Source organism: Eptatretus burgeri, chromosome 14 (genome assembly GCF_056783735.1).
Source record: "Eptatretus burgeri isolate ZD-2024b chromosome 14, Ebu_testis_v1, whole genome shotgun sequence".
Taxonomy (NCBI): Eukaryota; Metazoa; Chordata; class Myxini; order Myxiniformes; family Myxinidae; genus Eptatretus; species Eptatretus burgeri.
The window spans coordinates 47,541,064-47,555,184 of record NC_140974.1 but is presented as its reverse complement, the minus strand read 5'-3'; the positions used below and the strand labels follow the sequence as shown (position 1 = coordinate 47,555,184).

General features: G+C 41.7%; 1 protein-coding gene and 1 long non-coding RNA gene across 3 annotated transcripts in view; one reads left to right on the top strand and one right to left on the bottom strand.

The window, feature by feature from the left end:
- Positions 1-5,083, bottom strand: part of LOC147013119 (uncharacterized) — a 67,679-nt gene extending 62,596 nt beyond the window's left edge. For both annotated transcript variants that reach the window (XR_015051205.1, XR_015051204.1), the window contains exons 1-2: positions 4,295-5,083; positions 2,198-2,308 (exon numbers count right to left, since the gene is read on the bottom strand). This is a non-coding gene — a long non-coding RNA (uncharacterized LOC147013119). The remainder of the gene's footprint in view (positions 1-2,197; positions 2,309-4,294) is intronic.
- Positions 1-11,314, top strand: part of LHX6 (LIM homeobox 6) — a 46,024-nt gene extending 34,710 nt beyond the window's left edge. Inside the window, exon 7 of the mRNA XM_085854717.1 lies at positions 10,588-11,314. Within this exon, the coding sequence (XP_085710843.1) occupies positions 10,588-10,664 (77 nt within the window). The 3' untranslated portion in view covers positions 10,665-11,314. The remainder of the gene's footprint in view (positions 1-10,587) is intronic.
- The last annotated feature ends 2,807 nt before the right edge of the window (positions 11,315-14,121 follow it).

Genomic DNA, 14,121 nt, shown 5'->3' with positions numbered 1-14,121 from the left:
TGAGCACCATCTTTAGGAAATGGAAAGAATATGGAACTACCGAGACTCTTCCTAGAGCCCGCCATCCGTCCAAACTGAGCAACCGGGCAAGAAGGACCTTGGTCAGGGAGGTGAACAAGAACCCAATGACTACTCTGACAGAGCTACAGAGTTCCTTGACTGAGATGGGAGAACCTACTAGAAGGACAACAATCTTTGGAGCACTTCACAAATCTAGGCTTTATGGGAGAGTGGCCAAATGGAAGTCACCCCTGAGAAAAAGGCACATGACAGAATGCCTGCAGTTTGCAAAAAGGCACATGAAAGACTCTGAGAGCATGAGGCAAAAGATTATGTGGTCTGATGAGATGAAAATGGAACTCTTTGGCCTGAATGCAAAGCACTATGTCTGGTGGAAACTGAGCACAGCTCATCACCCATCTAACACCATCCCTATGGTCCAATACAGTTCAATAACACAGAAGGAGCTGGGCAAATAAGAGGGCAAAGCATGGAGTGAGGAAAGCTAGGCTGTTTAGGAAGTCATACATGCTGTCACAGCTAGTAGGGCAAGACACCAGACCAAAGAGTCAGAGCAAGACCACAAGGAGTGGAGCGTGGAGCTGTTCCACTGGCAAGAACCTTTTCAGAGTCCAAGAGCTATGTTCTAGAGGCAAGAGAGTAAGGCCTAAGTCACATTTGCCACGGCGGCCATGGAGACTCCAAAATCTATGGCCACTAGCAATTATATGGCGGCCGCAGTATTTCCACGGTCACACAATGGAGCAGTCACATATGTTTTTATTTTTCGGGGAACCGCACGGCGTATTTAGAAATTGTGGAGACTGAAAACGTGGGGTTGCCGTACGGTCTTTGATTTGATGTCGCACTGTGACCTTGAGGGGGCTCTGCGGCGGCCATATAATTTTCAAGGCAGACGCAAGGTAGCCTCAAGGTGCCCGCAAGGCGACCGCAGGGGGGCCCTAAGGCGAACGTGCGGCCAGACGGACGGTAACGAGTGGGTTCATTTTTTTATTATTTTTTTTTTTTTTACCATTTTTTTTTTTTTCAGCTTGTCGAATTGCTACGGCGAACGTAGAAATGAAAAAAGTTATAACTCCGCGTTATAATTCCACGGCGACCCCTACGGCCTGTAAAAGATAGCAAAAACGGCATAGGGCCACCCTGAGGCCACCGCAGAAACTCTGCGGCCGCCGCACGCTTCTATCAATTCAGAGGGCGTACGGCCGCCGTTTCCTCTCCGTGAAGCAAATGTGACTTAGGCCTAAGTGAGGTCACCCTAAGTGTCTAAGAAGCAAGAGAGCCTTCAAGAGGACACAAGAGAGCATCACAGTGTGGGACAAATGCCTTATTCACCACCCCTGCCCTGCAATTATTCTGTGTCCCACATACACACACACACACACACACACACACACACACACACACACACACACACACACACACACACACACACACACCGTGTCTTTTCTAGGGACAACCATTTCATGTCGTGCCTACATAGTGAGTGACAGCACATTCTCTGCTGAAGAAGGCATGCCTGTTTACAATTGTTTATGGCTTCCAATCACTGTACACATCCACAGAGAAGAATGTTTATGGATTACTAGCACTATGTAACCGTTGGTAAATGTCAAAAATCCACAGACACACCTCTATTTGTACCATCATAAAACTCAGCAATTCCTAACCTGACAATAGCATACACCCCGGTATCTGCTTGACTCCAAGCATCCCACTTGCACACATAATAAATATAAGCATTTAAATATTTGATGAAATGTACTGGGAAAAAGCTTTCCATATTTGATGAAGTGAACTGTGCTTGCATTCTTTCTGCAAGCAGCTAAATAAAAAACAAGAATTTTTATTTTTTTTTAAATAATGTAAAAAATGAAGAGATGAAATCTCTAAAAAAAAAACAACTAAACAAGGTAGGAAGGGCACCACTTTACGATTGCACATTACAACACCACAATCCTCTCATGGATTACCATCACGACATATTTTGACATTCTACTTTTGTTGTGGGATTGTGATGGATGATGAAGAATGAAGAAGAAGAATACCAATGAAGAATGACACCACATTATGATGCCACAATATGACACCACAATCCTCTTCTGGCTTCACATCATATCTTTTGGCATTTTACTTTTGTTGTGGGATTGTGATGGAACAACGTACACAAGCATACCTCACCCACTTGAGTGTCAACGCTTCTCTTCCTTGGCAGTTAGAAAATCGTTGTCATACAGATGACGTTGCCAAAATTAATTATGAGAAACACATTGATGAATTGCCCCACCTGCGAAACACCAGCACAGCGAACACAATAATGTTGTTATATCATAAAAACCTGATTCCAAACATTGTGAAAACATTATCTTTTAGGATTTTACCATTAAAACGTTATCAAATAGCATTATTTTAAAAACAATTATTCTGATATTACAAATTAACATCATAAACTTCAAAACGTTTTCATAACATTTTAAGTATGCTATATATATATATATATATATATATATATATATATATATATATATATATATATATATATATATATATATATATATATATATATATATATATATCTGATAATATTTTCACGTTGTTTTTAAAACCCTACAAAATAATGTTTTCAGAACATTTGGCTGCAACCTTTTTTCAAATGTGAAAATGTTTTGTGTTAGCTAGGAGGATGACAGTTTGGAGCTGGGGTAATATTTGAACCCAGGCTAAACAACTCAGAGGTGAGTCGACTCTGGTTTATAAGCTCCACCCCTTAACCTTTGTCCACAAAGAATCATAAACTCCACATCTTAACATTCCCGAGCAACCAATTTGAATGTAAACAGTTTTATTTTATAACTTTTTACCTTCAAATATATAAACCTTATTTCTGTTATGTCTGCACGTAAGATGGACCCAAGTATCTGCTTGCAGTCTGTAAGCATGCCTCACTAGTGAATGCATCTTCTACCCCCTAGCTTGATGGAGTAGCAAGGCACAGACCACGTTCCATAACAGCTGAAGCTTTGCAAACTGTGAACAGCAATGGCCATCTGCTCCAAAAGCAGATCCGTAGATCTCCACTTTTCATGCATATTTACATGTGTATATATACATGTACAGCTTTCCCCTGCTTAACGAAGGTTCATAGAGTGAAGGTCCATGACAACAAATGGTTTCATTTAGGGCTATTCTTCGCTTAACGAAAGTCTTCATTCACGACAACGAAGTCGTCACGAGTCGTCACAGTGTCATGGTGAATGTGCAATGTCACTTCAGTAGCGATGATAAATACGTTACATTTTTTCACCAATTAACTTTTCATTGGGGGGATTAACTTTTCAGAAGGCTTGCGAATAATTAACTTTTCAGAATGAAATGGTTAAAAATAACCATCTCCTCCACTAACTCCCGCTGTTGCTTTCTGTATGGAAACTAGGACTCAAAATTGTTTTGGCAATTGTTACAACTAAATCAACTTTATTATTATGTTACTGTCTCTATTATTTGGAAAATAATAATAATATAATGTCACTTGCAACTAGAACCATCGTTATACCAAGCATATGTATACTTTGCTTTTAGACTGAAACATTACGATTAGGAAACGAAGTGTTCTTTTTCCCATAGGGAATAATGGAAAACGAGCTCCAGCACAACGAAGGTTCACATAATGAGTGGTTATAAAGTTACTTACCCCCCTCGTTAAGCAGGCGCTACCTGTCTATATATGTATGCATATACAGTATATAGTTGTGCTAACACGGACTCGCTGTGCCAAAGCAACGTGCTTCACAAATGGCCAAATTAAATGTGATCATGTAGAGTGGATGATGTGGCTATCCCCCCCCCCTCCTCCCATCTTGATCAGAGTCCAATTCCCGCCGGTCTATTAAAGCAATCAGTTAACAAATTCTATCTCCTCTAGGGAAACGGAATGGTTTGGCCTGAAACAGTTGGGGCGCTCACAAGATAATAGCAGGTCATCAGGCAACACATGACCTTAAGAAATAATGTTTTATTGAAAGTAAACCACAAGATTCCCAAGATGATAGACATACACAACAGTGATATATAAATAAATAAATACATGCAATAAAAGAAATGGCACTTAAAACAAAATAATGGACCGAGAGCACAAATGAGCACACAACCATTTAATCACAATGGGAGGGGTGGGGGGGGGGCAGGAAAGGTCTTTCAAGGGATATGGGGATCAACCGATTTGTTAATCCTATCGCTACAAGGCGAATTGGTCTTGCATGCATGCAATACATACGAGCCCCACATCCGTGGCCCCCAGCAAGGAGATGAAGAAGTGTCCAGCAGGGTGAAGGAAGAGAGAGCGAGCTCAGGGCCCCAACTCCAATGCACTGCCATCTTCTTCAACTCACCGGCTCATACTCCCACTGCCTTCTGTCTCCAACTGACTCCCCACTCCTGTGCACGGCTCCTTTTATCACCTCCCTTGCGGTCATGCCCACAGCACCCAAGCATTTCCTCATTTACACCCTAGGTCTGCCAATCATAGGGCACATCGTTGCCACTGCGATGCCATCACGCAAGCCGGCTGATGTCACGGAACCCCTCAAACCATCATGTGCCACAGGAAGGTTTTAAAAGTCACAGTGAATGCAGACACGTCCAAAATTCCATTGTGGTACCACCCCGTCCTCACTTTGCCTGGTTGCCTTGTCTGGTTCAGAGAGAAGACACGTACAAATTACGCTTTCCTTCAAAAGTCAACTATACTACCCCTCACAGCATACATAAGAACAGGGCAACTTCACTCTAACTGGTCCCTGGTTACAGAAAATGCTCTAACCCATGCAAACTTAACATACGATCTAATTCATACCCCCTCTGAAATAACAGCATCTACATACATACATACATATTCATACTCCACCATTAAAAAAAAAAAAAACTGAACACTTGATTTTTTGATGTGATTTCTTTCTGTGACATTTTCTCATGGGACACAGATGAGGTGTAAACCACTGACAGAGATAATTACATGTTCATTTCATTATGACCGAATAAAGTAATGCTGTGTTGTGGCAAATGTTTTCACATCAGGATCCAACATGGAAGTAACAATCTCAAGACAGGTCTATCCACCTTCAGCAGCGATCAATGCATTACACTGTTGCAATGACGAAATGAGCACTCTAATCTGAGCCTGGAGAATGGCATTCCATCCCCAAATCAGCTACTTTTCCAGCTCATCCAGGGTCTATGGCTGTGTTGGCAAGTTTTGAACACAACAATCAATGATATCCTGGAGATATTCAATTGGATTTCTATCGGTGAGATGGCACACCAGCATATCATGACATGATCATTGACATTGACAAGAACATTCCTTGTTCAAATATCCCTGTGAGCAGGAGAATTATTGTGCATAAAGATGATTTCTGGACCAGATTGTTGAAGGGTAGGCAACACATGTTGCTGTAATATCTCATTTGTGTATGAATCTGCCATCAGTTTGCCAGGAATATGGATCAATTTGGTGCGAAGGATTTCAGCAACACCATCCCACATCACGACACTACCACGTCTAAAATTTGCAAGTTCCTTGACGCAGATGATGACATATATCACTTATTGCATCATCTGTAGGTCCGTGCATGGCCATCATGCCTTTCAAGAAGAAACCTAGATTTGTCACTGAACATAACACTTGATTTGACCATTGCAAGCATACTTGGATGTGTTGCTGTGCAAGTATTGGATGCTGACCAGGACAAGTATGGATCCCCGCATCACAGAGCCACCTCAACATGGTCTTGACACTTATCTTGCGAGATCCAGGGAGTGTGTTTGGAGTACTCTAGCCAGTCCTCTTGACCCTGGTACACTGAATCCTATGGGGGAGGCAGTTGCAGTCAAGCAGTTCAGTTTCTCAGTTTGGGAAGTAACCTGACTGAGAGTAACTTTTGTTCATTCCATAAAGCTCGCAAAAAGTGTGTGTCTATCCTGAGACAAGGCAGAAAACATCATCTTGCAAATCTCTTGGCTGAACTGTCCAACCAGCATCCTCCAAGTAAAGGTGGCCCCTTATCAAGTCTGTCTCTAGTGTATGCTGCTTGTTGGATGCTCACTTGGCTGTGCCTGGATGGGTTTGAGGGTAGAGGAGTAGCAGCTGAAATGTGAATCCTATCCAGATTCCTCCTGATGACTTCATCTTTACTTTTTACTTTGGGTTCCTTCTGATTGACTCCAATGCAGGACTGAACCTATTTGGTCTTCCATTTGGTTTGAATTGAATTTATTTTAATCCCATTGTAAATTCAATTGAATAATACTAAAAAAGTCATGGGTCAGAGTCAGGTGTCCAATCAAAGCAGGGTTACATGAAAGCGGGACGTCTTTGTTCCCAGTCATCAAGGCCACCAGTTATAAAGTAGCAGTTCTAGTTATGTCTCTTATTAATTATGTAACACACCAGTACACAAACACCACACAAAGCACACCACACAAAACTACACAAATACCACACAAAAGTCTTGGCGAGGGTCTACCATCTCTGATTGCTCTTTTTCTTGTTTTCCTTTTGTCACTTTCCAACATTCCTACCCCTGCTCTCCCAGTCCTCCTGGTTAAACTTCCAAAATCCAAGCTGACTACACATATTAACTCTTTTATTCTATGCTTCTCATGTCCACGGAACCATCTTCCCTCCAGGCCTTGAAATGAGCGTTGCACCACCATCTCTTGTCATCCATAATTCTGTCCCTTGATCTTTATTAGTCCCATTAACCTTTCATAAGGCAGCCATCCTATTTGCTAATTTCAGTGTTTCCTCCCCTCCTCCATCTCCTCTTATCTTGTTCGTCCATTCCTTTGATGTTTGTCCCACCGTCAGTTACACCTTACTCTTTCATAAGACTTACTCCTTTAAATAAAAAAAACTCCACAAGCATACACAGCATCTGAGGCCTTAATATAACTATTACCTCTTTCCCCATAAATGTAACAATAAATAGACACGTACACAAACTTTGGGTGCAATAATAGTGTAGTGGGCAGAATAATTATTAGACTGACATCCCAGCAGTTATGGGTTTATACCTAGAAACAAGAAAGCAACAATATAATATAAAGGGTTTAAATTTTAAACTTCTGGAAACTGAGCAAAGTGATTTCGGGAGAATTTCCAGTTACCACATTGTCAATTATAAAGTTCAATCAGAGATTGCAGACCCGAGCCAGGACTTGTTTTGTGTGGTGTATTTTGTGTGGCAAATAAATGGAAGATGTACTAAATGAAAGATCATTCATTGCAAATGAAAGGTCTAAATGGTCTCGTTGCAAATGTGTAAAGGTCAAAGGTCTGAAAAGCTGTAAAGGTGTCATGGTCTGAAGGTCAAAAAGTGTAAAGGTCGAAAGGTCTAAATGGGTCCAAAGGGTCTTAAAAGGCCAAAGCGGTCTAAAGGGCTGGAATTGCCTGAAGGGGTCTGAAGGGTCTTAAAACGTCTAAAAGGTTTCTAAAGGTCAAAGGGACCTACAGGGTATTAAAAGGTCTGAAAAGTGTGAAGGTCGAAATGCCTAAAAGGAATCCAAGGGGTCCTAAAGGTCTTAGGGGTTTGAAAGGGTTTAAAAGGATCAAAAAGGTCTTAGAGGTCTAAGGGTTAGAGGCCAGGTTCCTCATGATGACTCAATCTTTGCTCTTTACCTCTTCGGGGTTCCTTATTAGTCTTTCTTTTGATTATAAAGGACGTAATAGGGTCTTTGGGGTCTAAGGGGGTCTACAGGATCTTGGGGTTCTGTAGGGTCTTAGCGGTCTATAGAGGAAATGTCTTATGGAGTCTTAGGGGTCTTAAGGGTCTATTAAGGTCTCTTAAGAAGTCAAAAGGCATATGGAGTCGAATGCAATTAATGCAAATACTCCTGTTCTGGGTGGACAAACAAGAAAGATGTCGTGCATAGCACGATACTTGCGGAATCCAAATAAACAATACTTGCCATAAAAACAGCAATTTAGTAATTTGGAAAATTTGACCAATCAAGTGGTTTACATGATGGAATGTTGTGCATAACAAATTTGGTCGATACATTTTCTAATTGTGGCCAAATCAATTTCTCTCAAAGGGGGGCCTTTTCATTATGACTGGTAACCCTCAAGTGTTATTGCAGAAGGCCCTCAGACAGTAGGTCAAATGGGATCTATGGGATCTTAGGTAACTCGGGGTTCTAATGGAGTCGATAGGGTCTTCGGGTCCTAAAGCATCTCAGGGTTAGAATTGGTCTTATGGTTATAAAGGATCTTAAGGGTCTTAAGAGTCCAAAAAAGGTCTTAGGGGTCTGGAAGGTTCTTAGAGGTCTAAAGGTTATTTGGGTGTCTAAAGGTTCTAAGGGGGTCTTAAAGGGCTTCGGGGTCTTCAAGTGTCTTAAGGTTATAAAGGGTCATCAGGGTCTTAGGAGTTTGGTAGGGTCTTAGTGATCTAAATATTATTTGGATATTAAAGGTCTTAAAGGATATTTGGGTTATAAAGGGTCTTAGAGGTCTTAAAGGGTCTTAGGAGTCAAAGTTTTTAAGGTATGTTCCAATAGTACGTAATTAATATATGTACGTGTAGTCGGAGTGCAACCGACGTTCAAAGAATACGTAATTAAGAGACAAAGACCGAGGCTTCACGGACGGACGGACGGATCGTGTTTTTCGTATATATATATATATATATATATATATATATATATATATATATATATATATATATATATATATATATATACATACATACATACATACATACATACATACATACATACATACATACATACATATATGTCTGGAGAGGGCAATGGTTCACGAGCAATGTACACGGTTCGCCTTTTTTATTTTTTGACCTTCGAGGGGACGCCACGGGCGTCTGGCGGGAATCAGGAAAAACGTAAATGATGAAAGTTGTAGTACTCGAAGAGCACTACTTGCATACCAACTTTCATGCGAAACAGTTGAAAACCCTAGGAGCTCGATGACGAATTTATTGATTTTTTGACATTTTCTAAGTTCGTGACCTTGTGACCTTGAGCATGGGACGAAAATGAAAAATTGAGTTCCATGGGGCTATGCAGGTGCCCTTGGGCTAACCAAATACCGAAACCCCTGCCAGATTCAACATACCAACTTTCATTCGAAACAGATGAAAACCCTAGAAGCTCGATGCTGAGTTTATTGATTTTTTTTTGACATTTTCTAAGTTCGTGACCTTGCGACCTTGACCTTGGGATGAAAATGAAAAATCGAGCTCCATGGGGCTATGCAGGTGCCATTGGGCTCACCAAATACCGAAACCCCTGCCAGATTTGACAAACCCCCTCGGAGAAGATGTAACTTGAAACTGGCTACCCCCTAAAAACATGTTTTTTAGGCGTGGCTCCGCCCATAATGGGCGCAGCACACCCATTCTCCGGAAAACATAACTAGATCATGATATAAACCTCGCACCCTAATTTTATCAAGATCGGATCAAAACCCACGGAGCTATGCTCAGGACAGACAGACAGACAGACAGACACCCATAACGAATATAGTGGTCACTTACTGACTCGTGAACCAATATATATATATATATATATATATATATATATATATATATATATATATATATATATATATATATATATATATATCTCAAGTGAATTGGTTGAAAATTGACGAGTTATGTGACATTGACCTTTCACCTCAAAACAACTACCTCTACCAGGTGTTTTTTTGTGTGTGTATGAAGGTGGTGAAGTTTTGTGAAGATCAGAGTAAAAAATGTGACCTGTAGGTGAATGACATGCAAGCAGACAGACAGACAGACAGACGGACAGAATAACAGACCACATCAATCGATATACTTGCGAATCTTTGACTTCGCAAGTAACAAACAGATAGACAAACAAATGGACCCAAATGCAATACCCTTTCCTCTGGCAAGGGTAATTGAAAACACAGCTACATCTTTATAACCTTCTGATTGGGAGGTAATCGGTCTGCCTTGCCTGATCTGGTCCACCTGTGATGTCGATCCACAATGCGGTTGACTCTTAAAGCCCGCAAAGCAATAAAGGTGATCTCAGGGGTCTAAAAGTTGCAAAATCTTCCAAAATCAGCATCAAAGCTATCAAGGCACGATGGATCATCCATCCATCCATCCATCCATCCATTCATTGGGACCATACTCTGTGCAGAGCGTTGGTGCTGCCAAAGCAGTCTCCTTGGGTCTTGGGCACAATCCTGGATGGGTCTCCACTCCAGCACAGGATACCAGCATGGTGGCACTCATTTTGCTGACCTTGGAAGGATGACAGGCAGAGTCAACCCCACCTGGTATTAATTCAACATCTGAATGGGATTTGAACTCAGGATCGGAGGATCCCAAACCCACCACTCTAACCATTAAGCCAACACCAGTCATACTGGGGATCATGGCAACAAAATACTCCCTCAGAGAAAAGTAGGGGAGTAAAAATCACCTAAAACAGAAAATCTTTTCAGAAACTTTCTTAAATGTGTCCAAGCATCTATTTATTATGTGTATCAATTGAACAGGGTGATGCTTTTCTGTATTACAGGTACCTCACCTGGCCCACTTATCCAAGTGCAATCCCAACTCTACCTCGGGACGCATCCAGGTGTTCCACGGCAGTAGTTACACAAAAATAAAAAACAACAACTGCACACAACTTCCATTGCAACGGATGTACCATGAGTGAGCGTTAATATATTTTTTTGTATACATTGTCGAGGCTCGTATAAGAGCTAATATTGTGTGTCAAGCTGGGGCACATTACTGTGTTTTGACAAATCAGATTGAAAGTACAGTGTACATTCTGTAAAAGTACAGTGAAGTGTAAAATGACATGATACAGTATATGATAAAATGTAAAGTCTTGCTTTGAACACTCGCAGGAAATGCCAAAAAGCTTGCTTAACACAGAAGTTTGTATATAGCGAGTGATTTTCATTGACAGAGATAAATGTCAATTGAGAGTGATCAGCCATTGAGCGTCATGTTTAATACTTGTTATAAGTTTCATCGCTGTAAAACAAAGTAAAACATGAAGTGTGTTGTTGGATTAAAGAGAATTTTATTGTAAAGAGAAGGATTTCACATTTGCCAATCATGTGTATTCACTTTCAGTGCTAAAAAAAAATTAATCCTGCTCCGGATTGCAGAGCCCAAAGTCTGCTACATCTGCACTTCATGACTATTGTTCTGCACTTCATGAGTTGTTATAAGGTTCGACCTAATCCTTATTTTGGATGACATGAGAATAGATACACATTATAGGATGTGCATGGGGGTAAAGGGGGTGGGACGGGGTTAAGGGGGGGGGTGAATGGGGATGAAGGGGATGGAGGGGTGAAGGGGTGGAGGGGGGTGAATGGGGGTGAAGGCGGTTAATGGGGTGAAGGGGGGAGGGGTGAAGGGTTCCATTCATTCCTTAATAATAATCGATGGTACTAATTCACAAAGGTCTCCTCTCTTTTTAAAATTATACCATAAGATCTTTAACGTCCTCACCAAAGTGGAAACAAGACGTTTGACAAACTTGCAATATTCATCAAAGCAGGAAAATGGGTTAATTTATCCAATCCAACGTGAGCAATTCATGTTTTGCGACTTATCTACCTGTACAAAACAGTGTTTGTTTGTCCCCCTTCATAGGATTTGAGGAGAGTTTTAAAGGCCAATCTTTTTAACATGACGGTGTTCACCACAGTCTATTTTTCAGGATACAAAAACTCCAAAAACATTTTTCATGAAAGAGTAATTACATCTCTGCTATTGGAATTGTAGACGGTGGCTTGCAATCGGGCCTCATGGGCGGTGCACAGACTCTTTATTAAAAAATAACAAGAAATACAAGGCACAGGGAGGTGAAATTTGCTGCGCATGATGTGCAATGCATGCCGAGTAAAACAAGTGTTCATTTACATCCATATAATGTCTAATAAGTAAAGAAGATAAGAGCACACCTGACACTAGGCTGAGTCTTCAGACTTTGGCATGCTCACGAGGCTGTACCGTCCAAATGAAACATCCCAGAAGATAAAGAAAATAGCATCACATTTGTACATGTAGTGTTTTAAAATAACGCTTTTTCTTGCTACGAAACATCATATCTTCCAGTCTCTTTGAATATTATGAATAAAATAATTCCACCTGTCATTTTTGATTGGCTTTCATACCAGTATTAAATAAAGTAAGGTTGCCTTGCCTTTAGTCCATGTCTTCCAAACTTCCTTTTTTTGCCACTTACTCAACTTACTTTCCCTCTTGTTTTTCTCACCAATCCTCCCTCTTTCCTTTCTTAAGTTTTTTTTTTATGTCAACTTACCCTCCCCACACCCAACGGCCGATCTCACAGAATAACTAACTTTTCAGCTGTCTCGTCCGGATTTGAATCTCGATCCAGCTACAAACTACCACCCGGTGTCTCACGGGCAGGGCAAGATGTCAAGTATGCACCATCAATTGGCAGAATGTTAAACTGGAGGTTAAAGATCCTGTGGTGTCTAACGTGAAGAGTAGGTGACTTATCGCTGGCACCCTGAACAAATTACAAATTGCTGCCAAAATTGTGCAGCAAGTGGTCTGGTCTTCTTGGAAATCCCTTGACACCAGGTTACACGACTCGTTTTCGCACAGAGTCGTTGTTGTCTGGGCAGAAGCTCCGACGACCTCCAAATAATATATAATAGAAAGAAATTCACCAGGTTGTTTGCACGTCACAGGTGAATGGCTGCTTTCGGCTCTGAAAGCCAACCATGATAATGATGATGATGCCACACAGCTGTCCCCCTTCTACTTCCCATCCCCAATCACCCCCATCTCTCCCCAGTATGATGTAAATAGGTGGCCTCCGAGTTATCGTGAAAAGGCATGGCTACTGGGTTTCAGCCAACCACGTTGTGAGACTTTATGGTTTCACAAAAAAAGAAGAGATAAAAAAATTGAGAACATTCCAAACAAATACAAACGACAACTGAGTTTACGATTAAATAAATGAGTTTATGACCATCAACTCACGTTCACTTCCCTGAACAGTATGAAACCCCTCCAAGTCAGTGCCCTCCTCATCATCATCTCCGACACGCCAGTGTCCTCACAACCCCACCCCTTCTCAGGAGCCCCCTCTTCAGCATCCCTCCATCTCATAGCCCCCCTCCATCTCATTCAATTTCTGCTTCCACTCACCCACACCTCATCCCTGCCCCTCTCTCCATGCCTCCTCGCATCTTCCCCTTGCCCTGCCCTCTCCCATTTTCCACCTTGCCCAGTCCCTTCTCAGCTTCCCCCTCACCACCCTTCTCACAGCTTCCCCACCCCCTCTCCAAGTTCACCCACCCCTTTTCCAAATTTGTACACCTACACAATATTGCCCCCTCCCCTGTCCCGAACTGTGTGGACCTCAAACATCCGAGGTCTGCGCTCCAACCTGACAAATCTCTCAATCTAGGCTGCTGTTGATAAACTGGACATCATCTGTTTAACAGAAACCTTCCTCCCACCAAATGTCCCTGACTCCTTAGTATCTTTCCCTGGCTATTGTCTCCTCCGGTTTGGTAGGCCTGAAACCCGTCTGGGTAACTGAGTTGTACTTTACATCAAGCTCTATGTCTCACTGTTGTAATGCTCTTACAACTCCCAAACCATCAGAGTACCTTTGGCTGTGACTCCCTTCTGCTCCCACCTCCTCTTTGTCTGTGTATTGTACCATCCTCCAAACAGTGACGACTCAATTTACATCTCTCACCCAACATCAACCAACTTTTAACCACTCACCCCAATTCTCTTTTCCTCATATGTGGTGAGTTCAATGATCAACATGCCAATTGGCTGGGTGTTGGTACCTCTCTTGCCTTGCCAGCCATGACACTGCATTAAAGGACTTCTGTGACTCCTTGGGCCTAAATCAATATGTGAACTTTCCAACCAGGATTTTTGCCAATGGCAAATCCTCCGTTCTGTACTTGGTAATGGCCAATTTCCCTGCTAATGTCTCCTGTTCTTACTCTGCTCCAATTGGTTCAATTGATCATGTTCTTATGAGAATCAACATCTCTCTGGCTATTCTTAGAGAGCTGTCTCAGTCAGTACC